This window comes from Cheilinus undulatus, linkage group 19 (genome assembly GCF_018320785.1).
Source record: "Cheilinus undulatus linkage group 19, ASM1832078v1, whole genome shotgun sequence".
NCBI lineage: Eukaryota > Metazoa > Chordata > Actinopteri > Labriformes > Labridae > Cheilinus > Cheilinus undulatus.
In genome coordinates, this window is record NC_054883.1 from 25,276,871 (window position 1) to 25,304,799 (window position 27,929).

At 39.6% G+C, this 27,929-nt stretch overlaps 1 protein-coding gene across 1 annotated transcript; it reads left to right on the forward strand.

Annotated features, from left to right (window-relative positions):
* Positions 1-27,307, forward strand: LOC121527321 (death-associated protein). Its single transcript, XM_041814244.1, has 4 exons — positions 1-196; positions 3,843-3,945; positions 17,932-17,974; positions 24,224-27,307. The coding sequence occupies exons 1-4, from the start codon at positions 142-144 to the stop codon at positions 24,344-24,346; spliced, it is 324 nt and encodes a 107-aa protein (XP_041670178.1). The 5' UTR covers positions 1-141; the 3' UTR covers positions 24,347-27,307.
* The last annotated feature ends 622 nt before the right edge of the window (positions 27,308-27,929 follow it).

Here is a 27,929-nt window from a genome sequence, read left to right on the forward strand (position 1 = left end):
ACGTCATGACGCCTCGTTTCCAAACAATGCTCAGGAAAAAGCCACGTTGACTGTCCAGATTGAAGTGTAGTCGTTCGTTTGGAGCAGAAACAAGCAGCTTTTGTTGTTCGGTGTCTCAGCAGACGTGAAATCGGCGCGGACATGTCGACAGAGCCGAAGGAGAAAGTGGAGACCAAAGGAGGACACCCCCCTGCAGGTAGACTTCTTTATGTGGTTTTTCAGAGCTTCCTTCAAGATCAGGCCTTTTGTTTCTGCATTCTCTCACTACACTTATCACATGATATTCAATGATTCTTATGTAATCACTACACTTACACATATCAGCGGCCGAAAGCGTGCCTAGACAATAGCATGGAGTCATTATTCCCAATACCCACATTTCTCTTCCTCCTTTTTGACGTCCGATCTAACATGATGAGGCGTGGTGACATTGGAGTGATTTGTGGTCATCGCAGCTGAAGGATTTCAGTTTTAATGTTGCAGTTATTGCTGCTGGAGAGATGACGTGGACGTCCCAGACTCCTGTCCTGTGGGCATAAAGCTTTGTAATAAAAAAAAAAAAAAAACCTGTAAGATGTACGTGGACCTGCAGGGCTCTGAGCCTCTGCAGCTGCACTGATAGCACAGTAAGATAACAGATGCCCCTTACACCCAACCTGTGATTAGTGGGAGGCCAACAGCACATACAGACCGCAGCGTCTGTCCTAAATAAACATGTTTGTATGTCACTGTTGTGTATGAGCACTGGAGACCTGAAGACTGAGGTCAGGGTCAAGAACAGAGCAGCAGTCCTGCTGCTGGGAACAAGTTAGGGTCAAGACCACTGTGGCAGGGGTCAGGACTAGATAAGGACTGACTAGGAAGTTTAACCAGGATCTTTCAGCTGCGGTACACACCTATAGGTAAAAAAAAACTTCTCCCACTTTCTTCTGCTTAGAAAGTAGGGCTGAGCGAATCAGAAAAATAATGGAACTGAGATTTTTTTTCCAATGTTGCAATTGCGATTTCACATGCAACTCTTTAAGTTCCTCATCTATTGTATTTTTCAACAAACACTCACAGTAAATACTTCTACATTATAACAACATTAGATAGATTTAACATAAACTATTAGTTCTTGAAGCTGAGGACTATATGTTACAATGAACTTAGATGATAAATTAGATATTTTTATTTATCTACTTAAATCACATCAGCTGATCTGTTTTACTTGCAGGCATGCAAGCAATTAACATCATAATTAGGGTTTCGAAAAAATATTTAATTGCAAATAAAAAAAAATGCTGCTTGCATGTTTGCATGACATGTAACGCGTAACATCTCTTCTGCAAAAAAAAATGTGTTAAACTGGTATTTTCACACACATTTCAGGTTAAAATAATATTGCAGCATCTGCAGTTTGAAAATTGCAGTAGGCCATAAGGTGTTTTAAACTAAATTTCCCAGCCTTACTAGCAAGGGGCGAGTAGCATAGGCAGCAGGGCACCCAGACACCCCTCTCCCAAGCGATGCTTCCTTCAGCAGATCCTGGGTCTGCCTCGGGGAACACGCTGGGTGAGGAAGACCTCCAAATGAGTGACCAGGAGCCATCCTGATCACATGCTCTAACCACCTCAGCTGGTTCCTTTCAGTGTGAAGGAGTAGCAGTCCTCATCCACACTCCTCACCCTTTCTCTAAGGCTGATGCCCTCCAGAGAATCTCGTGTTATCCGCTTTTATCCATTATATTATTCTTCTAGTCTCTAGGGCTGGGCAATTAATCAAAATTCAGATTAAATATAAGATGTCCTGCTTTAACCTAAAAGGTGTGTCCTAATGCCAGTTTAAAAGGTCATTGCAGCAGAAATGTTATGATTCTACACTTTATGCAGACATTTTTTTGAATAGTTTGTACAAAATGTGAATAACATAAAAAAAATGATTCTCCCCTCGATACAGCAATTCTAATGAGTTTGCAATGAAGTCAAAATAATCACAGCTAGATATTTTTACACTTTTCAGGCCTAGATAAATCTGTTGTGTTGGTTATAATACAGAATGATTTATTTCTAGTGTTTGTTGAATAATAGATAAAATAAGGAATAATTGCATGTTAATTTGCAATTGTATTGTTGGGGGAAAAATTCCAATCAGATTATTTTCCCAAATCGTTCAGCCCTTTTACTTTGTCAATGTTACTGTATTGTGGCCGGGAAGTCTTACATGAATGAATCTTCAAAATTTTTTGGATTAACAGCAAAGATGGCTGCAAATCGCTTCAACACAAAGTCACAAAGGGGGCAGCATGAATGTATATTTTGCATTAACAGAAAACAAACAACAGCAGATTCACAACAGGACAATTTTCCCAAATGGACATGCTATGGCATTGAGCAACACTCTGGTGTGTGAAGACTAGGTATGGGCAATAATCAAAATTTAGACTAAATGGAAATATGGCCTGTCGTTATTTTCAAATCACAGAAGGTGCAACATTTCTTTGACTTGAAATGTGTCTCAAAATTCTGGTTTAATACATTTTTTTGCAGCAGAGATGTTATGCTCTACAAGTCATGCAAAAATTCAAATGTCATTTTTTCCCAGAATAGTTTGCAAAAATACAACCTTTCTTGTTTTTGTTTATTCAATTGTATTTGATTTACAATGGGACAAAATAATATTTTTTTCCAACATTGTCAGCCATAGTTTAATATGGCAATATATTGGTATATATTGTGCTCTTTATAATATAGAATGAAATAGCTATTGCTTGTTTTCTAAGAAATGCATAAGCGGGGGAACTTAAAAAAATAAGTGTGTTAAATTTTCAGTACTGGGAGAAAAATTGCTATAACATTATTTTCCAAAATCATTCAGCCCTATGAACACAAAAAAGTGGTATTTACTCGTAGTAAACTTTTGATGATGTGTCACTTATTTAAACTCTTTCATGAAGTCCATCCACAAAAGTCGTCCCTCAGAAATATTTACATGGGATTTCTATAGTTTTGTGAATTATTGTGAAACACTGTGAAGCAGTCTGTTAATGAAAAGTGTTTCAAATATGCATTCATGCTGTGCACCATGTGTTGAAGTGATTTGCAGACATTTTTTCTGTTAATCCTTAAAGCTTTAAAGATGCATTCGTTCATGACTTAAAGGTTAGATGCATGCATTTGATATTTTACTTAAAAACATTCAGTTAAACAAATGGTATCGTAAAGTTGGTGTCTTAGCACCTAGGTTGTGTCACTTAACATTACTGTTTTATCTTCTTTTGTTATTTAAAGCTTTCAGATGCACCACAGCCATCTTCTGGGATGATTAACCAGCTGCTGGTTACATTCATTTTAATTGAAACAATAAATCTGAGCTTTTATTTCTAAATTAAGGACTGTCTAAGTATTAAATAGAGTTGCCCATCTCTTATCATGACCACAGCTAATAGGTGAGGGTTGAACAAAGATTGTCTGGTAAATAGAGACCGTTGTGTTTTGGCTCAGCTCCTTCATCACCACGATGGTCTGGCACAAAGTCCTTAGAACTCATCCGTCTGTGATTTTCTCTCTATGTTACCTCCACTAATGAACAAGACTTGTGATTCTGGAACTCACTACATTTGTACATTTTTAAGACCAAATTTAACAATAAAGATGTGATACATTCCTCATTATTCCACCACAAAGTTCATATCTTTAACTGTTAAACTATTTCTAACTTGAATCATCGTGGCTTTAGTGAGGTTTTTTCATTTAAATATCTTAGATATGAGTATGATCAAACTGTTTATTATCATTTTCCCTTAAAGTTAAACTAGTTCTGTGATATTCCCTGTGTACATGTGTGTTCTCTGTGTTTTGCAGTAAAGGCAGGAGGGATGAGGATAGTGCAAAAGCACCAGCCCACTGCTGCTGCTCCTGAACCACCGCCGAAAGATGAGGATGAAGAGGAGTACGTCAGCAGCAGGTAGCTCACCCACGCAGTCAGAGATAATTTTCATTTGGCCTATTTGGCACAGGTCCAGGGGACAAAGGTAGCAGGAAAGTCCTGCATGGGAGAGAGACTTTTTTTAAGTCATATGGAGTTATTGGGTCAGATAATGTTGCACACAAGACGCACAAATAGCCACAAAGAACAACATGGGTCATGACAATCACTGTGCAACTATGAGGAGATGAAGCAGAATCATCAGAAATATAAAATGCCATACGAGCTAAAAAGCTACTCTTCAGACAAAACATGACCACAAAGAAAACCCTGGAAGACTGCAAAATAAACACGGCAAAGTCATAGCTTGAGCGTCTTGTTGCCAGAATGTTTTGCTCATGTGTGCAAGAAATAGAGGATCAGCTGCTAAGAGGGTAATTACACTCTCTCAGACATTCACAGCCTGCACACTGCCAGCTTCAGCTTGTATGTAAGTCTATACTGTAAGCATGTAATTCAGCAGGCATGTTGTGTACTATTGCAGCTAATTGGGTACAAACAACGTAATCACTACACAATAACAGCATTAAAGTTGAACGGTACATTCAGCAGAAACAGGAGCAGACTTGGCTGTAGTTTCAGAGCTACAGTGACTGTCAGTTTCCATATTAATGTGTTTGCTTCAGTGCATTGGAGCTCATTCACAAACCACTGTATGAACAAAACAAAGAATCTGACATTCACTAAAGTTTTCTTCTCTTTAAGGGGGACATATTATGCAAAAATACACTTTTTCAGGCTTTTCTAACAAAAATATGTGCCCCTGGCCTGTCCACAATCCCCTCAAGTACCAGGAAAATCCATGCCCACCCCTCTCTTTCTCCACCTTTCAGAAAATGTGTAAGCTCAATAGCTTCTGCAGCACGAACACATCCCCGTAATCAGGCATTGTTGTTTTGGTTCGATATGTGCATGCAGGGCAAGTAGCCTACGCTATGTGTGATGCAATCATTTCAAGAAAGATGCAGTTGGCTGTCCACACAGAGATGAAATGGTAATCGATACAGATTTGTGCACTCTGGGACCCGGTTTCAAGAAGTAGTGTTTACAGCCTCCCAAAAGCCATTTCCGTGTGGATGAAAGGCCGATACGACAAAAAAAAAATTGCGTATACTCCTGAATTTGTCTATGTGTGGATGGGGCCTCATTTCCTGTGAGGGGCGTGGTCAGGGGCGGAGTAAGACAGCTCAATAACATTTAAAGCCACAGAAACAGCTCATTCTGAGCAAGTCTACTCATCAGCACTCAAATATGCTGGATTCAGAAAACATAATTTTAGTTTATTCTTAATGGCATTTTCTTCATTTAGCACTTTTAAAAATATCATATCACAAAAGACAATTACAAGGGCTCAGTGGTATAGTATGTTTGCTGTAAGGACTGTTTTATACCTTTAGAATTCAGGTAAACTAAGTTAGCTCAGCATAGTTCTCTGGGTCCAGTAGCTCCATGGGAGATGTAGGTAGCCTGTTCTGTTCACCTGGACATGGAGGTATGACAGTGGATGGCTGGTGCTTGTTGTTAGTAACAGACATGCTTCCTCTCGCCTACTTCACTGTTAACACTGAGCCTACCTAAATCGCTCACACTGCCACCCTGCGAAGATCGTAAAAATTTTTGATTTTCACTTCCTGCTAAACCATCGTTAACGCAGGATAGTTTTTGCTACTTTTTGGTCCACCTATATTTTTGAAGCAAAATGCCTGTAAAATCTCAACGCTTTTCAGCACAATAAAGTTATAGACATCTATTTTTTCAGGACAGCCTGGACTATCAGAGTATGTGTGTTATAAGGATGCATGTATAAGAAGTTGTACGAGCACAAATACCAATTAAAAGAACAAAACCATCATGGATGGATTATCATGGATTTAGCTATGTTGATTTGTAGTACCAAAGCTCTGAATAAAAACTGCAATTTGCATATATTAAAAAAATTATTCTGGTAGGGAGATAAATGCCAGGAGCTGTCCATATGTTGGCAAAAGGTAAGCTTCAAATCACATTTCACTCCATAAAGATCTGTCTTGTGGTTCTGCTTGGGATTGTTGGCAATCTTGTAGGGTTTAGGGGGTTTTAATGCTCCACAGGTCACTTGAACCAGAACCATATTTGATCAGCAAGTAGTAAAAAACAAAACAGTACCAAATGTCAGGAAATTTTGGTACTGTACTTTTTTGAGTAAAAAGTACCAACAAATACTGAAAAAAATTGTCATACAGTGCAACACTAAGCCAGACAGCTAAACTCAAGTCAATTTACAATTAACGTTTTATTAATCGTGCTGCACAGTTATCCTAATCACATTCACAAATGCAAAGTCAGGCTCTGCAATTACATAATTGCAAGAAGGCTGCAATTATTTTTGTCTTCAGTAGAACTTAAATGGTTTTCAGAAATGTTTGCAGAAAGGCCTTTAAGTTCACAGCAGTGCCACTTTGTAGAAGAACTTTTTTTCAACAAAGAAAATAAGAAGATGCTTTATTGTCATTCTGCCATAAGTTACACATGATGAGAATGAAATTAGATACATAGAGAAGTTATTTTGAAAGCAGTACTGTAAAAAGTTAAAGTTTTGTATTTTTTATGCTACTTGATATTTGCATGTTTTGAGCTGAGAAAAAGACATTTCTTGGCTGTCATTATTATCTGAGCAAGTAGACTCATGATACCATTTATGGGTTTTCTTATCATTGCAAAGTGCAGAAATGTCAGGTATAATCGCAGTCACATGTTATTACCAAACAATGCAGCACCATTTAAAAATACATGAATTAAATCTGGTCAACTTTTACTTCATGCAGCCTTTAATCTTTACTGCAAAATGTTGAATTATGAAAATAAACTTAGCGCTATTGTAAGAACTTTTACATCAGATACTTAAAAAAAATCCCTTCACATAAGTATTTAAATGTGTTTGGATGATGCTTCTTATTTTCCCACCATCAGTTTTTTTAATAAATTTAGATTTGAATCAAATTATATTCATTTTGAAATATAAGAAGGGTGATCAGTGTCTTCTTATGGTTCCAGTTGTTCTCCGATTTTCCTTCATCTGTTCGTTCTGTAAGATTACAGGTTGATGTACTTGGTTACTGATGAAAGCACTGTCTGAAGCAGTAATATGATCAGATGGATCTGTTTGTCCTGCAGATCTAGTAAATATTATATCAATAAATCAGCCTGTTCAGGTCTATTATGAGCACCCACTATTGAATTTCTGCAAATTAAATCTTTTAATTTGGCGTCTCCTCTGACATCCTTCTACTTCTCTTTTGGATCCTTTGTGACTTCTTTGTTTAAACGGGCCTGTCCTTATGCCCTCAAACACCAAAGGGGTGCTTCCTTTTGGTAAAAATGGACACAGACTTCCAGCTTTTTGGGACACGAATGGGAACCCTTCTGCTGTTAGAATGCCATGGCTATTCTTAGGAACTTCCTTAAGAACAAAAATCCTGAGGATATCGGTGAATGAGGCCAAATGTTGTTCCTGGGGTCACTGTGATGGAGGTGGTGGTGTTTTTTTTCCACTGTAATTGTGTCTGCATGTGTCTGCTGCTACACCCACATATGTCTGCTCAATATTCATGAGAACCTGTCAGCTATATGCGTATCAGTACAGGTGGCAGATTCACACCACATATCAGTCCACGTGCGCGCGTGTTAATGAGAGGTGATAAATGCGAGCTGACAAGCAGTGCATAGCAGTGAGCAGGGTTCAAGAACATGAAGAAATTTAGTATGCTGGTATTTATACACCCAGCCTCACATCCACTCTGAATTATAAACTGCATGATCTTCAATGACCCTGCTTGTTGTCAGAGTCTTTTCCTGTAATTCAGAGCAAAAATAGCTCAAAGCCCGTCAGTGCCGATAAGTTGTTCTGTTTTCTCTCCTCGCCTTTGTGTTAAGATGAACGGTAATATCACTGCAGACAGAGCATTAATGTGAAAAGTGAGGTCATGATGAAAACAGGGCGCTAAAATAACATGGCTTATACTTCTCCAGGATGAAGGACTGCTGAAGAAAGAAAGAACACTTGGACCATTATCTAGAAATTGTTTCACTTCTAGTGGACGTTGTTCAGGGTGGGACCAGCCTGTTGCACATGCACTTCCTTATTCTCTTATACAACCACAAACTGGAGCTGTCATAATACCAGCATGGTACAAGGAGTCACTGAATACGCCAAAATCTGACTCACTGTTAACAGTAATGAAAGGTGAAATAAACATAGGCTCAGAATGAAATATTTCCCTTGAATGATCATCAATAATCCAGAATAAATGGATGAGTTGATTGGAGTGTTCTTTTGTTTTCCTCCAGACACAGGTGTCTTTATACGACAATCATTGAGACACATTCACTGCATTCAGGTGATCCCAATTTCACTAATTGTGAGATGTTTGTCATTAGCCAAAATGGTCCAACATCATTATCAGGAGTTCTGCCATCATTTTTAATACATCTTAACACACAGGCAGTAGTGCTGCTGGTGGAAACAGATACATATTCTAAAGGAATTGATCTAAATATTCATTCATCACACAGCTCTGTCTTCACCTACTGTAGCTATTTTTTAATACCCTGGGATGCAGTGTTAGTATATTACCGCCCATTCCATACTTTCCTCCTTTCAAAGGTTCACCTCTTCCTTCATTAATGACCTGTCAGCTAAAAGAGAAGTGCAGTGGTTCACTCCATCAGTAAATGCAGTCAGTGAAACTCTCTCACTCCGTCTGTCCCTCTCTGTGTCCTGCTGATGGACGTCTAGCAGGTGGCTACTGGGTAAATTTCACATTAGTAGCAGCCAGTGAAGCGGTGTAGTCATGGGAACACCTGCCGTACCCAATCTCACCGAGATGGACAGATGGGGCAAAGAGAGAGATAGGTGGCCTGGAATCTGGGGAGGAGGAGGAAAAGGGGAGATTATTATGGTATGGAGAGCTGGAGACGCCATGCTGATATGAAGATAGGAAAAATGAGGTTTGACTCAGAGAGAGAGGAGAAGGGCGGGTAAGGGCTGAGATGTAAGAAGAGAGGCATAAGCTAAACTGGTGACCCAGCAGAGGCCTCCTGCCCAATTCCTGAATGTTTTTAAAATCAGGAGTAAATGCAGTTTTATTTCCTCTGTGTAAAATGTGATGTCAGTGAGATCTGGAGACAAAGCAAAAAAGAGCACGTGGTTATTAGCATCATGCTTCTAGTTTACACAACAACATGACTTATGTACTGCTTACCCATCATTTGGATGAGCTAAAGGTGTCAAAACTACATGATTACAGCCCTGGTGTCAGCTGTACTGTCACGTCTCCTCCATGTTTTTGGTGAGAGGTGGAAGTGTTTCACAGCCTCAGAAAAGAGCGGGTGGTGCTGCTCAACTTCATCAGCTGCTGCCACGTACACAGTCTGTAGGAACTGTTGGTAAATGTGCAGTAAGCTGACAGCTCATGGTAAGAGTTGAAGAGAGAGAGCGTGAGGAAAAGAGGAGGAGGAGAAGCAGGCCGCAGGCATCAGTTCCTATAGCAACCGCCTCCTCGCCTACGGCTGCAAACTTCCTGCTCTGTTGAAGCTGAGAGAGATGGGTGGGGCCACTGTGGTGAGGTGTGGCTGGAGAGCGAAAACACCAAAAACACATTCAGGATTGTACAGGAAATCCTAGAGTCTTAGTTTTGGTATGGTTACCCATTAGGGGCCGAGATCTGGATCCAAGTGCACTTGACCCCAGAGTTTGCTTCATTGGATCAGTGTGATAACTGGGGTACCAGACTGGGGCACAGTGTTCTAAACTACTTGATGAGGTGGTCTAGGGTGGTGATGGGTGTGAGTACTCGAGTACTCAATGTTGCTGTAATTTCTCCAGTATTACACGAGTACTGTACACGCACTGTTTTAATCACAATATCTACACTCAGCGCTGCATGTGTAGACTTTCTGGGCTGGTCTAACTCATAGGTTTTCAAACTTTTTTTTTCCCAAGTCACACCTGAGACCATGCTAAGATCTGAATTCATATTCATGTAGAATAACCCCTTTAATGTAAGTATCATTAGTTGTTGTATAGTTGCAGGAATAATGTGCGGTTGGACAAATACCCACAGAACACCTAGACTTGCCTCATGGTACACCAGTTTGCCTTGTGACACCATTTTAGAACCACTGGTCTAAAGTGGACCACACACTACACGATATTTGCTCTGGCCTGAATCTCCACTTCTGAACAAAATCAGCAATAAATATATTTGAAAGGTTATTTTTTGGGGCATTTTTCTTTTATTTTGATAGGACGGCTTAAAAGAGACAGGAAATATGGGGAGAGTGGGGTAACCCATGCAACACGGATATGCAGACACCCGGAAACAGCGCATTGAGGACTGTAACCTCTGCTTAGGAGCACCTGCTCTACCCTTTGACCTGAACCAGCATCCCGAGATCATAAGTATTGAACGTGGTTATATACAGTGTTATAACCAAAAATCTGGCTGTGTGTGATGAGCACCGAGGACAGCCGAGCAGGCATGGTGCACACGTGCATTCTGCATGTAGCAGAATTGTTACACGGAATGAACCGACAGCCAATCAGAAAGCAAGGTGTCTGAAGGACAAAGCAAAACACAGCCATGACAGCGATCGTCAAGCATAAAGTTTGAAGGACTTCAGAAATGGACGAGCAACTTGTTAATTAGTGGCAAAAACAAAAACAAGCATTTAACAACGTGTCCTGTAAAACAAACCACAGATAAACTGGAGAGACCTGGACCTAGGCATGTAGCTAACAGCTAGCCACATTAGCTTGGTGTCACATTTGACGATGGGAGATTTGGCGTTTTGAGAGTCACAACCAGACTGAGACTAGTGGTTCACCTGCAGAGATTGATGTGCACAGCATGCATTTTTTGCGTGAGTTTTAGAAAATAAAAATTCACTGTGCATTTGTTTTCCTTCAGAAATGTCTGTCAATCTGAGCATATCACAGACTTTGTTTACCCTGTGTGAATGTACTAAACCAGATACTGACATCAGGGCTATTTTACAGATTTTCAGAGGGCAGAGGTAATACTACTCCTGTGTGAATAGCTCTAAAGTTGTGTTTTCTGTTAACTTACATCTGTTGTTAGACTGCATGAAACACAACTTTGTCTGCATCTGTTTTTGTGTGATTACAAAGTGGAATATATTATTTAGTTGTATATGTATAAATGCAGAATCTACCACAGCTGTAGGGGCTGGAAAAGCTTGAAGAGCTTGAAATTGACCCTGGAAAAGGTGTCTGAACCTTGCATATTAATGCGCCTTTATTTATCTGAGTTGAAATGTGTTTCTGCTTCTCTCTCGACCTTCTCTCTAACTCCTCTCCTCTCTCCTCTGCTGGCACAAAGCGACTCCTCCCCAGTTTTCCTCACAGCTCTCTTCTGCCCCCTGCAGGCTCCTTCACCCACCTTAGCCCACTTGTGTGTTACTTTGTCTCTGTGACCTTCTCTGAGTATCTCCTTCCATCTTCCACACAGATAAATGGATGAAAGGTGCCAGTATTATAATCTTATAATAGAAGCTTTGTGTGTAATCTAGGTGAAGATATCAAAGCCTGTGTGAGTGATTAAGAAGAGCGGCTTGTTTTCTATTTCAAGCATGACTAAAACTCGTCCTTCATTGTCCTAAAGGGGACTGTTTTTGTTAATCTGCATGTTGGATGAGATGCTTACAGGTGCCTTCATTTACCAACTGTCCTCATCAGTTTAAGAACACGGGTGACAACAATCCCTCTGTAGATTAAAGACAAACTGGTGCTTGAGTTCTGGTCTTTTCTGCTTTCTCTGACTAATATGAGAAGTTTTTCTAACCTTTGAGGAGTCAGAAGCTTGTTAGCTGTCTCTCTGACAGCCCTTCACTTCTACCTGTCTTTGTAGTCATGTCTTATTTGTCTATCTTCTGTCTCTGCCCTTTATGTCCAATCCTAGCCACAACAGGCAAGGTCTGATGCTAACATGCCTCAAATTCAATTCCTTCAGTTCCTTCTTCCTTTGGTTGTTTTTCGCCCCCTCCTTTCTTTGCAGCCGTGTCAATATTTCATGATTTTATCTGAAGGTGACACAAAATAAACAGGTATTCAGCAGACTAGCCAGCTTGAAGTGAATACTAGCCCATGCTGTGTCAGTATGAGAGTAAATATCCAACTAAGCACAGTTTATTCAACTCATTCCCACTGTGTCAGACCTCCGCTTGGCTTCAGTATGAATCAGAACATGAAGCAGCTGCTCTATATGTCTTCTAAGACTCTCTGGCAGTTTGGAAAACGAGTTTAAAACCAGCAACTTGTTTTAGTTCATCTGTGAAGAAAACCGTTTCAAGACACTTAAAAATCTTTAAAAAGAGCTGTTTTCATTAAACATTAGACACAGGCAGCAGAAGACTCCTCTGTCGTTTTAAAACCCACATCTGAGCTAATGAGCTCACTTTAAAATGAAGGCCTTGTCCAAGGAAAAGAGAGAATCTAGCACTCTGTAATACTATCACACTGTTTTTAAAGTAATGAAAGTATGCTCTCCTATTATATTCAACATCAGGTTCTAGTAGCTAAATCGTACAGCACTGATCATCAACTGGCTGCCCGAGGGCCATATCAGGCCCTCAGAAGATCATTAAATTCAGAAAGGGGGGAAAAGAAGATGATCTGTCTCCTTGTGGTCTGCTGCATTATAGATAAAAGGGATGTATCTCACTGTTAATGCCTAAAAATTTCCTGTGTTGTGAAAGAAAATACTACTACTAATACAATAACATCTTAATCAGACCAAAATTTTTATTTAATATTTGTTTATTTGAAAGTACGGCCCCCAGAGTCTCTGTCAAGACTAAATCTGGCCCTTGTGCAAATTTACTTGATGACTCCTGTCATATAGGCTAGCTCAAAGCTAAAACAGCCAGTATGAAAAAGAAAGAATTAAGGAAATCTAGTAGCTTGTAAGGCTACCATGGCTGCGCTTAAGGGGGATAAAGGGGAGAGCTTTCTGGGGCCCCGCTTCATAGGGCGTCCCATAAAGGTCGACAAAATCACGGTCCATTATAAAGTTAAACTGAAAAATCCATATTTTGTTTTTTAACCTGAAGAATAACCACTCTTAATAAATACTTTTTAAAAATTATTCATGCCTTTGTATTTAACCGTCTTCAAAAGGTAAACCTCTTTTCTTAAAACGGCTGGATAGCTCAGTGGTTTACATTACTGACTTTTTCAGTAAAGTCAGTAATGTAAACCACTGAGCTGGGGGGTTTGAACCCTGGGTAGAAAACAGTGGAAATCCAGACTCTTGGGCCATGTCCGTAACACTATAAGCCTCTGTCCCAGATGTGCGCTCCTTTGGACAAAAGCAGCAGAAATGGGTTAAACATCCCAAAAGGGTTAAGAGAGGCAGAAAGGGTGAAGATGGGCCATGTCCGTAACACTATAAGCCTCTGTCCCAGATGTGCGCTCCTTTGGACAAAAGCAGCAGAAATGGGTTAAACATCCCAAAAGGGTTAAGAGAGGCAGAAAGGGTGAAGAAAAAAGGTTATAGGTTATTAGTGGAATAGTGAAACTTTAAATGTCGTAAACACTATAAAAATGGGTGTGAAAATTAGTTGTTAGTGGCACTCATGCACTGTCTCTTACTGCTTTATTGTATCTCAAATACTGCAGGAAAGCTCACTGTGGTAAAAGCCTCACTTCATATACACATTTACAAAAATAAATCTACCTAACGTACTACTGTAATCTATTGACCGTACTCAAATCCTGCAGGTAATTAATCATTTCACTGTAACTCAGATGCTTCAAGAAGGCTCTCTGTGGTAAAATGCATCACATATCTTATCTCCCTCATGTAAATCTGCCCACGTCCTTGCATGTTTTATGCCTCTGAGCATGTCTAGTCAGCATCCGTGCACCATTTGATTACCTTGCAACCATACCATTAATGTATACGGACTTATATGATCTAGAAATAATACCAACAAAAGGTTGTACAATTTTAATCTTGTTTTTTTACACTTGCTTCAGTTTTATTAAATTTTTTTTTGTTGTATTGAGTAATTTTCAACTCCTGTACACTGAAAGCAAAGCTAACTGGAGTCACATACCTTGTGGCGTAATTTATCGATATGATCAATAAATTAGAACTGTGTAGGACCCATTCTCTGGGTTTGTCAGGGGCCCAGCCAAGTCTGTGGGCAGGCCTGAAAGCTACCAGACCATTCTTCAGTCAACTCCATGGGTGAAATAAAAGCGAAAACTGTTGCCATCATCAAACCCTATCTATTAAGCAAGCCAGGTTAACTAGAAGGGCCCGTTAAAGGAAAAATTGAAAACCTCGTAGCATGTGATGCTAGCAAGCCATTAATTAGTTAGCTAAGTAATTGTAATAAAAGCGGATATGTCTGCTCAGGGCTTTGCACCCTGTCAAGTGTTTTTAGAAGAAAACTTGTCTGTCAGACACTCACACACTGGTGAGTAGGGCTGGGTATTATTAAGAACCTCACAATTCAATTCGATTTCGATTCTTGAGGTTGTGATTCGATTTGATATTGATTCGATTCAATATTGATTTAAATCCTTCAATGTCGATTCAGTAAGAAGTAGAAATACACAAATGACCTGTTGACAATTTTTTAATAAGTCACCTCACATTTTTGAGCAATTAAACATCTGAAAATAAAAATTTGCACAATACTAACTTATTTGTGTATATGGAGTACAAAAGTAAAAAAACATGACAGCTCTATATAAACACTGGAAAAGTTAAGTGCATGTAAACTTAAATAATGTTTCTGTCCTCTTGGAAATTGTGATAAACCTCACATAGCATGGTTATGGTTGGTTGTTTGGTTGAGTGAGGCCTCCATCCATACAACGCACAGCGACCCCCACTGGCCAGGAGGTGAATCGATTCAGAGGATTTGCTGAATCGATATTGAATTGGGGGAGGAAATATTGCGATGCATCGAGTAATCGATATTTTTTGCCCACCCCTACTGGTGAGCATCTGTGTGCATGTTTTCAGTTTCTTTATAGCTCTCCTCAGCTATGAAAAATGCCAAATGCAGCATATATTCTGCACACGTTCCACATTTAACCCTGTTTTTATAAACTCTACTTCAAGCCCCCCACTAGCCGTTAGCCGTTAGACCCCTCACAGCTAGCAGAGCATTAATTTGAATAAGAAACACTTGCTGGGCTGTTAATATGCAATATTTTCAGTTAATTGACTTGCTAATGGAGAGCCTCTCAACCTCACATTTGGCATGTGGTTAGTGAGGAATAATCAGGGAAATCCAACATATCCAAGCATTGATTTAATAGCAAGGTGTGCATATTCTCATTAAGATAAGTAGCACAGGGCTATTCAGTGCCAAGATGTTGATTGCAGAGATGGAGGTTAGCCAGATGTGTTGAGAATCCATTACTGGTTCTAATTAAAAAAGTTGTGCTTGGATCTGAAAATATTTATTAGAAAGTAGCAGATGTGCTTAATATTATGTTTTCTCCAGTGCTCATGTTCTGAAAGCTGTGTGAGTTTTCTGTGTGAGAAACTTCTCATCCTTTCATATTAATGATGCTAATGAGGTAAGCTTAAGTTGGACATGCTTGCTGCTGTAGCTAATGTCTTTGAGTGGAGTTTTGAAGGTGGCTAACACAACTGTACGCTTTTGCCCGGGGTGACGACGCCGTAAAATTAGACGGCGCTCGTTTGTCATGTCAAGGTCGATACTTCCCTCAGGTTCCGCATTCCTCCTTCTCATCTTTCTTTCTGCCTCCATCCCTTCCCTTTTCACTGTCTGAGTGAGTGCTGGCCTCCCTCTCTCCTCCACTCTCCTCTAATAATACTGTATTATTATTATAGAGGTATTTGGCAGCCCTGTTCTCCCTGCCTTTACCCTCCCATTGCCACCCTTCACCGTCCAGTCCAGCCTTTCCCTTGTGGCCCAGAGAATAAACTATAATAACAATTCAATTATGAATACACTTATCAAAACAATTATAGTCAGTACTATCATGCTATTGTTAAAAATATGCTGAAAAATTTCAAAAGTACTGATTCTTTCTATTACAATAACAACAGCCAGGCATGGGATGCTTTTCTTAATCCTCCTCCCGTTAGATTTCTGGCACTCCCACAGCGCATGCTGTCCTGTCTTACTTACACATCATTTGATTTAAAGTCATACAGAGGGGAAATTGTTTCATGATCTCTGGAAAGTTTGTGTCTCATAAAAACTGCAGCTCACTTCCATCAGCACTAGAGTAGACTAATCTTTACTCTAATCATGCTGTTCTATCACTGTCCTAATTATTAAACACTTAATACAACAAGCCAATTTGCAAGCGTTTTGTTTTTCCCCAGATAACTGCATAATAGCTCAGCCTCTATACATGCTGGTGCATATTTGAGGTGAATGGCCTACAACACATTAAGGGACGCATTAAAGCTGTGCCTTTTGACCTATTTACAAAGTTTTAGAGCATGCACTTTATTGAGCTTTAACAAAGCATCACACCGTTTGGCTGCATGGGGACAGACTTGGCTGAAATACAAAACTTCGAATGGGAACTTTGCAAGATGGATTCACCAGTGAGAAACATGGAAACGGGCGAATCCATCTGCTTTGCAAGGTTAGAAAAATGCGCTGTTTTGAAAAAACAAAAAAAAAACTTGTTTTTTTGGCAGAATGCTTATTGTTCAAGACACCCTATAAATAATACACTGTGTTTGGACTATATAACTATAATGTGCTAACAATACTATGAGCAGCCTTCCTTATTTTCATCATCCACAGTGAAATCTGCAAATCAGAAAATCCTGCAGACAGGATGTTTTGTGCTGTGGCCATCGATATTCAAACATGTTTTTGCAGCACCCATTTGCAGACAAATGACAAATAATGGCAATTAAACAACCATGTTTTAAAGCACGTCATTGGAGAAGGACATACATGCGTACATTTAATTTTTCTCCATTTTCACGAGGCAGCATGGATATCTGGTAATTTCTCAGGGATTTTCACTATTATCTAGGAAAAATCAGCTTTGTTATCTGGGGGAAAGGATATTAATTAGATGGAATCTTAAGGAGAAGACATTGATTGACCTGTTATTACAGAAAACCTTCATAAGATCATTTATGTCCACGTAGGGCTTCCATACATCATGTACTTTTTGCCACAGTTTTTTCCAGCAGACAATTGGTTCCAGCTCAAAACAGCTTTGTGACCCACTTTTGGGTCCTGACCCACCAGTGGAGAGCCACTGTTATTTTTAATACCCCAATGACCGAACCACTGGTTGGGGTTTTTCTCTGGTTGAGGCCTAAAATCTCATTCTGCTGCTGTGTCTGCTGTGATTGGAAGATCTCTTCCATTTGACAGACATCAGATCAGGCAGGTCTAGCTTCTAATTCAGTATCCCTTTTCCTTTATCATCATCCTCCTCTCTTCAGCTCTCCTTCCTCTCAGAGCATCATCTTCCTCCCTCCTTGCATCCCCCTCTCTCTCTCTCTCTCTCTCTCTCTCTCTCTCTCTCTCTCTCTCTCTCTCTCTCTCTCTCTCTCTCTCTCTGCGCATGCTTTCCATCGAGGAGCTGTGAGCCCCAGTGTTTGGCCAGGATGAATGGGAGCTATTTAGGCTTTTGGCAGGTCCATCCGGTTTGTGTGTGTGTGGAGGACTGTGGGTGTTATGTATTTCAACAACTTTGGATGTTGAAGTTTTGGCTCAGTTTCCCTTTTTCGAGGTTTTGAAGTAACCAGATAAATAAACGTTTGTAGACGCTGCCATGCTAAACACAGCTAACGGCACCTTCGACCTGTGCACAGTGTGATTTATTTTATACACACAATCCCTGCAGGATGGAATTGGACACACACTCTGCTTACTGAGTTGTATATTATTCTAAAAATAATCCTCAATTTTCTATGCTTTCTTTTTTCTCCTTTTCAGTCCACCAAAGGCCCCCGTGGTTGTGTCTGGAGTGATTACAAAGGTAAGACACATACACAGACCACCAGTACTGTTGAAATCAGCATTACACCGTGATTTATATCTGGGACATGAGCTCTACGGTGAGAGGAAGAAGCTTGGGGCTGAGACGAACAAGGGAGAAGAGGAGCAGAGTAGAGCCATATGAGGAATAATACCATCCAGTAAAAGATCTGCCATTATAAACAATATTGAAAGTCTGATTTAATTCTTAATCATTAATTAAAGGGAGTGATGCTAATTGTTGCTGCTGAGCTCATGCTGTTTTATGTTGGGTCCTTGAAATTATACTGTCATAGTGTGCAGGATATATGTACATGTACATGTATGCATATGTATGTATGTACATGTACCTGCCCTCTTTGTGAAGTATTTTGAGAAAACTTTGGTTATGAACTGGCCCTACACAAATTATTTGATTGATTAATAGCATTTCTCCAGGATCAGATATGAGCAGATATGGCTGGTCTCAAGGAAAAGAAAGCTTTTGATAAAGTCTAAAACTATACGGTAACACAAATGAAACTGTTCCTTGTGAGATAATTATCTCTTTGACTGAGAAAAACTGAGCATTTTGTCTTTTTCACAAACTTTTTTGTAACTCTGTACAAACAGATTTGTATTTTCCAAGTGAATGCAATAGGCTTTAATACATCTGAACTAGCCTTGAATAGCATAATGTAATAGCCTTTGTATTAAAATTGAACTGATCAATAAAGAATCACACTGTTGTGTAAGATAAAGCATTTGGGTAAGAAAACCTACATATGTCATTAGTGTACTGTTACTATCACAAACACATAAGACAAAACAAACTGAAAACCAATTCATATTTCAGAGAGTGAATATTTAAAGCGTGGCTAGATCTCCTACAGTTGTGGGATTTATTTATCTATTTAGAGCCTGGCTCTACTCTGAAAAACGCCCAGTCATCAGCTGGGTTTGGCTGCTGTGCTCACCAACGTTAAACAGTTCCTTCATTTTTAATTTTTTATTTAATTTTACTGCATGTTTTTTGTTTCAGTCCGGTTTTTGTTAGTTTTTACCGATGGTTTGTTAGTTTACTTTTTATCCGTATACATGTCAGAGGCGAGACCCTGGAGGACCAGAGACAGTAAACATCATACAATTTAAAAAATGCATTCAAAGAGGCACAACAAACACTTCACTGTTTGATTTATTTATTCAAATTTGATGTTTAAATGACACTTTAGGTCTCAAATTAGCACTGTGCTGAGTCTTTTTCAGTCAAATCAGATCATGTTACTCTCTCCAGGCTTGGGTGTTCATCTCAGTCAGTCTGCTGCCATCAAAGACTGAAACTAAGGAGATTTTGCTTCAATTTTATTTATTTCAGTTAGTTTTTCTTAGCACAGATTCAATTTTTAAGTTTGTTTTTTAAAACGTTATATTTTTAAAGTTCGTTTTTATTTAGTTTCAGTTAACTAGAATGTTTTTTTTTTTTTTTTCATTTTTTAGTTGTGGTTATTTAGTTAGTTTTGTTAACTATAATAACCTTGGTTCTCACAGTGCTTCCAGTTGAAAAAGTACATTTTACTGGAAAGCGCCACACTCGTTAAAACCACCTCTTCCTCAGTTCTGCAGAAATCCTGTTATCAGGGTTGCCAAAAAGTTATCCGAGCCTTTTTGAGGGAACAATTTCCAGGTCTATAGTTGCTGATAAAACCAGGACAACATTCCTTAACAGTGTTTTCAGGTTTTCTCAGAGGTATTTTTTTGAATATTGGAAATATGAAGCCCTCAGAGCTATTTAAAACAGACAGAGTTAATACTGAGGGATGCACAGTTCAACATTCCTAACAGCACTCCTAACAAAAAGCGCTGTGAAAAGGTGTTGACGGACATTAGTCCTTATTTTTTGATTTCATACATGTGTACACAAACTCATCCTAACATATGTTTTCTTGTGATGTTGAAGCTCAGGAGTCTTTATGAGGTTATAAGGATGTCATTTGACCTGAGGAAAGCTGAGTGATCTTTGGATGTAAACTTTACAATGAAGGCTTTATTATATATCCTTCAATAATCTTCTACTTTAGAGTTTTACCTTTGGCTGGCTCTCTTAAAACGCCTGCCTATAGTTCCTTGGGTCATAGTTGTAGCAGCACAATCACTTGGCCGTGACTTTGAGTCATTCAAAAGGATGGAAGGATAGAAAATAGAGTCAGGAAATGGCTTGTTTTTAACATTTAAAAGTCCCAGCAGGCCAAACACTCTCACACATACTGAAGTATTCTCTCAGCTTTCAAAAGGCTTTTCAGAGGCTTTGTGCAGTGCTAGCCTTCGGCTGTGATGGCAGCAGATAGGGGGGCGAATAGGAAAGCTCGAGGAGGATCGTGGGGATAAATGGGATGTCTGCCACCTCACTGATATCGCTGCAATCTTCCACAAACAATCTACCTGCTCTGACAGGGAGGGAACGGAGAAATCCTAACACTCAAGGACCAGGAGAACACATCTGTACAGTTTCACACTCAGACATACAGTGAGTCAAAAAACAAATATAGATAGTCAGAGATGCTGACCCACTTTCAGAGAGGTAGGTCAAGGCTGTCAAACCCTAAACAAACACATGTAACGGTATTTGAACATTCCTGAAAAAAAGTTGTGCTTCCTTTGTTAAGGTCAGTTTCATTCAGATCTGTCCCTGTGGTGTAGACTGGGGTCTGTGCTTTAATGGTTTAACATAAACACAAGACTAAGTAATACAAGTGGGAGAAAAAAATGTTTCATCAAAGAAGCCCAATATTTTATTTTTTTATTTTTTTCTAGGATTGATAATAGAGATGCACTAAAACCACTGTTTTTTAGACCAAGTGACATCTAGGTACTAACCAATACTGAGTATTTGTACTTTTCATTCCTTAAATGTATTTTGAAAGCCTGTTTTAATTTCATTAGATGTTCCTTGCCACTCTTCTAGACCAGTGGTTCTCAATGTGGGGGTCAGGCCCCCCTTGGGGTCATGAGGCACTGAGAGGGGGTCCCCGGATGCCTCAAAAAACTGCAAATACTTTATAAAACATTGTATATTTTATTTATTTTTCTGAAAATATATGAATGAAATTAGTTAAATGTGAAATAAAAACTTGGACATTTGCTGAGATTTCTGTTGAAATCATTGATGATATCGATGCATGTTTTATCAGTAGCATTAGTGCTAGCATCCTGGCTAACTTACTCTTTTCCCGTCCAATTTTGCCACTATTGTGCAATCAGCTTTGTGCAATTTATGTCAATTTTTGCCCCTTTTTACCCATTTTTGCCACTTTACTCCAATTTTGTCACATTGTTCTAATTTTTGTTACTTTTTCACACAATTTTTTCCGCTTGAAACCCATTTCTGCCACTTTAAATCCGATTTCACCTCCTTTTCTGCCCTTTTCTTCCACCTTTATGCCATTTTTGTCACACTTAAACCCTCTCCACCACTTTTTCTGCCCGTTTTTGCTACTTCAAACCAACTCTGGCCACTTTCCACCTTTTGTTTCCTTTATGGACCCATTATTGCCACTTACCTATTACCACCACTTTGCCTGTTTGCCTGTTATTATATATTATATGCCCGTTTTAACCACAGCTCAACATTTTTGCCAGTTTAACCCATTTCTGCCACTTTCGTCTTATTTTTCTGCCTCAGTTAACCCATATTTGCTAGTTTAAACCAATTTTCCCTCTATTTAATCCCATTTCACTCACTTCTCCATCGATATGTGCCATTTACACTCATTCCTGCCATTTTTATTCCCATTTTTACCCATTTTAGTCCCTTTTTGCCACTTTTAACCCATTTCTTCTACTTTTAGAATCCAATTTTACCACCTTTTCTGCCAATTTTTGCCATTTTGTAACCCATTTTTGATTCTGTTTTAAAAAAAATTGGATTTACATTTCTACAATGGCTGTATACCACGGCACAAATGATTAAAAAATAAATTTGTCACTTTGATCAAAGTGGTTATAATTCAGGTAAAAATAAGATACTGTTATTTCAGCTTACCTTTATATGGACCATGATTTATCTGACCTCCATGGGCGCCCAGTTTGGTTTGGTCCCAGAAAGCTCTCCCTTTATCCCCCTTATGGCCGGCCTTGTCTGCACAGGACTATTCTTGAATGGCTGTGTTCAACCACCTTCAGGTACAATGGGGGTCCCCGGTCTCTGGCACCTATTTTGGGAGTCATGAGCTGAAAAGTTTGAAAACCCAGCGACAGTATAGCAATGCAAAGTTTGTAGTGTGCTTCACTTTTGGCATTTTTATTTACATTTAGACATCACAAAACTGCAGACATGGCTCAGTCTCACCATCCTGCTCTCATAATGAGAGCAAACATGCTGCAGAATGATACCGAGTACTGTATCTGTAATTTTTATGAGCACGAGTACTGAGGTTTGGTATTGGCACCTTTACCTGATACTGGTGTCAAAGTCGGTCCCGTATTGATAATAGTGGGATCATAATCACTGTTAAAACAGCAGCCACTGTGAGCCTAGAGCAGGGGAAGGAGACGATGTATATGTTTAAGTGTTGCTGAAAAGAGAATTCATCCCAGTGCTTTGCCAGTTGGCAAAAACTGGAGACATGTCCTGCTAGTCTCAGCGTCTGCTCTCAGAGTTTAGTGCAGTTAAAGAGTTAATTTGTTGCTTTGCAGCCATACCTCTGCTTCAAGGGGACAAAGATAGAGGAGGCACAGGCTGAGAGCTTCACAAGAGAAAAGAACGGCAACTGGAGGTCAAATTCAACCACATCCATGCTGTTATCTGTGGAATTGGCTGTAAATGAAAGCAGCACACGCATACACTGTAAACGTTTTACTGCTGCCTACACACATGCTGGAAAACGAGTGTCAACTGTACAAAATCAACATGGAGGATTAGGGTCAAGCAAGGATGGGGCAGGCAAGCGAGTTCAGCAGAAGGTTCACAATGTGTGTGTGAAAGTGCAGTGAGTTAATGTGTTACATAACTAAATCCACACACACTGAAACATAATCTAGAAATTAGAAAATGCCAGAACGATGCATTTTTGAATTTATTTAGGAAGGAGTATTAACATCCGTTTATGCAAATGAGAGCAATCAGCAAACACCCGTGTAACTTTATGCACAAATCCAGTATTTTTGATTAAAGTAAGAAAACCTGCCACATTTATCCACTTAAGCATGCATGCATTATAGAAATGTGTGTTAAATATCTGCTTTTCATTCCATAGATGTCTTTAAGCAGCTGTTTCCCCAGCTTTAACCAAGCATGCCACCCTCTCTGTCTGTTCTGAAATATTTTCAGAGATGTGAAGCAGAGAGAACCACAACCAGGAACAGGGGTATCCTAATGCAAACTGGGTTTTAAGTGTCCCACTTTATATTTGGGCATGTAAACGACATATTCAAGTTTCAGAGAGCATAATCAGGATTTTAAGAAACACAGTTTTGCTCCCTGGGCAGCTCAGAAAGAAAACAAGATAGAGCGGAATGTTTGCACCTTAGCCTGTTTTCTTATGACTACCTGTGCAGACAGGTGTGGCCACAGCCAAACAAACCGGCAGCATATATTACAATTGGTGGAGTGACAGAAAATTATATCTTGCTTTGAGTTATCAAAGAATTTAATAGCATTAGAAGGGTGAAATGCTGGCCCATTCAAGCCTGTGGTGAACAGGTCACTGGCCAGTCTTCAGGCCCACCAATAGAAGAATCTTGTCCCCTTAAAGACCTAGTCAGCCCAGTCAGAATTTCTGTAGGTAATCTCGATTAATCTCTCTTTTGTCACCAATTGAAATTCCTCTATTTTGCATTTGAATTTGTCTCACACTTAGGATGATTAACCTTCTGTTTGGATGCAAACCCACTTTTATTTTGAAGGGAAAACAGTCTTGGCTTAGACATCAAGGATGTGCAGAAGGGCTTATGGGTGTTATCAGCTGATTTTCCTGCAAGTTTGAGAGTCTTAGTATGATAATTAAACAGAAACAGTCTTGTTAGACTTTGGACTGTTTCATATAGGTATTCAAGATGTTTCTAAATCTGAATTTGAGAGCTGATTCTTTCTTGTTTTGCCTTCTCTGCTGTGCATGCTCAGTTGTTTGGGTACACAGTGGCATGTTTTTAGCAGATGGTCTTGTGTGCATCTATGCATCAGCTACACTCAGGTTATGAGACTGAAACTCGTAGCTTTTGTGTCAACAGTGAATGCATTATATTTATTCTAATTGGCTGATTGTGCTTTTTTTAGGGTGATAAGGATTTCACCCCTGCTGCTGCCCAGGTAGCCCACCAGAAGCCCCAGCCAGGTGTCCCAAAGCTGCCGCACAGCCAGCAGCACATCAAACAGCAAATCCACCAGCCTCGCAAGTGAGCCAGGCCTCAGGCTCCAAGGGCTCCGCTAACGCCACCAGCCAGCCTTCCCAAAGGAACACAGAAGATGAAGATATTCCCCCACCAGCCTCAGGTCCCTGCTTAATAATCAGAGTTCTTTTTGTTAGCTTGCTGCATTAAATGTACAAGGAAATAATCTCTTACACACATCCACTGCCTTTGTAGCTGTTTTAGAGGATCTACTGTTTACACCCCTGCTGCATCGTGCTGCACTATCAGTTCTGCACTTTTAATCCTCTCCTCATGAGGGATTGCTTTGACCGTTTTATAGTCTTAAGTTGGTATAAGTGGATCATCTAAAATGGCTATCATTGTAGGATTAAACATTACTATTATCATAGAAACTGATCTGAGTCTGTGGGGGGAAGCCTCATCCCATCCATGAGCTGGTCACATCACAGCAAACCAGCCAACTGACCAACCAATCACTTCACAGTGATGAGCCCGAGCTCCAGCCTTCTACCTATGATCTTCACAGACCAAAAAGAACCAATCAAGAGGTGGACAACAACATAACACAATCAACACAAACCAAAAAGACACAGAAAGCAGCTTCTGAATGACAAAACTCAGTTCAACTTTTGTATCACCAAAACTGAATCCACAGTGCAAAAGCATGGACCAGAGAGAGCCATTAGGATTCCAGCATTTAGCAACAATTAGGACTGCAGTGATTGCATGACTTCAAATTGACCCTTTGTGAAACCCTGACCTTACCAGGAAGTGTGAAGCCCAGCCCTCATTGTTCACTGTCACCAGGTTGGACAAATCTCATGTTGTCAGGATCCTTCCTGTTTGAATCAAGAGAAAATAATCCACAATTTGACTAACTTTTACAAATTCTCAATTGATCTGATCTTTTATAAATCTGGATTCAGTGAAAGGATAAAGACTGCTACTTCTGCTAAAGCTAACTTAGCTTTGTGGCTAACGTGGTTAAAAGCTAGGCCCAAAAAACAGCTACTTAAACTGCATATCTACATTATATATGTAGCTGAGTTATCTTCCGCTGCCTTTGCTAAAGTTAACTTAGCTATGTAAAATCTCACAAAGCGGCTATGTAAACTACATATCTTCGTCATCTTACGCTACTTTTGCTAAAGCTACTTTAGCTACACTGGGTTATGTAGTAATGTTTATTGCAAAGCTAGCATAGCTTTGTTAGTTTTAGCTAAAGATAACTTAGCTAAAGCGAGTCACCGTTCATGTATCTACTGCTAAAATGGCTCTATACTTTACGTTATCCCGGATTAGACTTCTGACCTTTTTCTCAGTTTTATTTATGAAATGTTGCTTTGTCTGTAATGATTGCTATGTGGTTATTTCATGAATCTAACTGCCAGAGTTTGTGTAGGAATAATGTTGGATTTTAAAAACACTCTAAAACTGAAAATACACTGTGCTGGCAAATGACAGCGCTTCTGTTCTGAGATATACAGCATTTTAGATGAACATCTGTGAGAGTGACCATCAGAGAGGAACGGTCTGCAGCCAGACTTGTCTTGAAAGGTTTTTCTATCTGGTGTTAGCCCAGTAACAGTTGCAGTGAGAGAGGGCTCCCTGATTGGTGGGTCAGCGGACCAATCAGACAACAAAGGGTCAATTTGATGTTTTCTTTATAAAAGATACCAAAAAAGATCCAGTGTGACTCTAGCTAAGTGTGCTGCTGAGAGCAGTAAAAAAACAATGAATGACACCACACACTTGGAGATAATTAACAAATAATCAGTGCTTCAAGCCTTGAATCTGACCACAAACTTGACAACCAGGGGTCCAAAAGGGGCTTGAATGGTCTAGTCTGTAGTCAGCCTTAATTCAACAGACAGAAGCCTTGCCCTCTGCTCTTATCTGCTTTGTTGGTGCAGTCATCATTGCTCCTCCTCTTCAATCTTTACAAATGAACCTGCTTCATTGTAAAAGTCTCCAGCTGTGTCTCAATGGTTAGACTTCCAACATCTTTTTAAATCTAATTCTGCTCAGACTTACTTTATTTTGCTTCATACCAGAGTCTACAGTGACCAACAAGGGCAAAAAATTGGCTTTGTCTGAAACGGCACATATGGAATACAGAAATTCTGCAAATTAAAAAGCACATGCCAAGGTCCAAAACAAATGCAACATTTGAACTGCACTGCAGATTTTGTATCTTTCATGTACTTGCAGTGTTTATTTTTGGACATTTGTGTGTACTTTTTAATTCATAGAGAGTTTCTGAGTATGCTTTGTGTTTATCTTATTGAAAGTAGTTTTAGCAGGAGCTGATCCTTTCCCCTTGTCAGCCACCGTACAGTCAGCTGTAACCAAAATAAAGCCAGAAATGCAATGAAAAATGTCTGGTAAGAAGCACCTGCAGGATCCTTTATGTCTACACTGACAAAATGTTGAACAGCAGAATGAAGACTTTGCAACACAGCCTCACAGGGCAGCAGTTCAGAAAAAGTAGCTTTCAGCTGTCAGATAAAGGTAATCGCTGTACAAAACTGGTGATTTTGACATTCCATGGAAAACTGTTGTAACAAATATGTCAACAGTATGACAGTGTACAAAGCTAATCCATTTATCTCTGCTTGCAAAGAATATCTGCAGAAAGGCTCATTTCATAGTAGAAGTCTGTATCAACCCCAGAAATCCACTTAGAAATGATACATATCAACACATACACGAGCACCCTTTATCCTTAATCACCCATCCCCTTACACTCAAGTGTCGATGTTTCAACACTAATGTTCAGGTCTCTAGAAAGAAAGAGTTTATCTTACCAAGAAGGAATAATTTCCAATGCTAATTTAATTAAGTTTAAAAGAGATTTATTTTTTGCTTTTTCTTTGGTTCATATTCTTGAGTAAATTGTTCAAATTGTATAAATCTTTAGTCATTGAGTGGACTTAGGTATTAGGTGTGGTTGTCATAGTAAATAAAGATTTAAACTATCTTGATAAAACGCTTTTCCTCTTGTTTTGTTTGAATGAAAGGAGTGATGAATGAACGTAACTGGTGAAATAACCTGATAAACCATGAGGTTTATGAGTTTAAGGACAAACAAGGAAGAGAAAAAAAAGCGGTACCAAGAGACGGCATGAGTTATTTACTTAGAAACAGGGTAACACTCAAAAACTAGAACCACTGCCTGCAAGTCATATGCCATTGTGGTCAGTCAAGTATGGGAGCATATAGCAGTTCAGCACTTTGCCGTGTCAACCTTGGTTCTGCACTGCTCAGGCCTCCTGATGGCCACTCTGGCCACCATCGACATTGCATAGATTGCACCCAGCAGCTGGACCAACCCATCAGACCCTGGTTACCCAGAACAAGGTTTGCTAGATCAGGCCTGGGAAAGCACACCAGATGCCTGTAAGCTTAGCTGCTGTTCCTGTATCAGGAAACTGACCCTTCCCATCGTCAGCCTACTGAACATAACAGCTTTAGACACACAGGCTTGCCAACGATATCCAAGAGAAGAGAAGGTGTCACAAAGGAGATTAACCTGCACCATCGGTCAATATCCAGGCCTCACAAGAGTATAGTAAAACCTGAAGGACCAAGGAGTGAGACTTTCACTTTCA

What these genes read in the sequence shown, in the direction of transcription:
- LOC121527321 (XM_041814244.1), top strand. Translation starts at nt 142, where the DNA reads ATGTCGACAGAGCCGAAGGAGAAAGTGGAGACCAAAGGAGGACACCCC. An exon ending in AGGAGGACACCCCCCTGCAG is followed by an intron (nt 197 to 3,842) that starts GTAGACTTCTTT and finishes TGTGTTTTGCAG; the next exon opens with TAAAGGCAGGAGGGATGAGG. An exon ending in TGTCTGGAGTGATTACAAAG is followed by an intron (nt 17,975 to 24,223) that starts GTAAGACACATA and finishes TGCTTTTTTTAG; the next exon opens with GGTGATAAGGATTTCACCCC.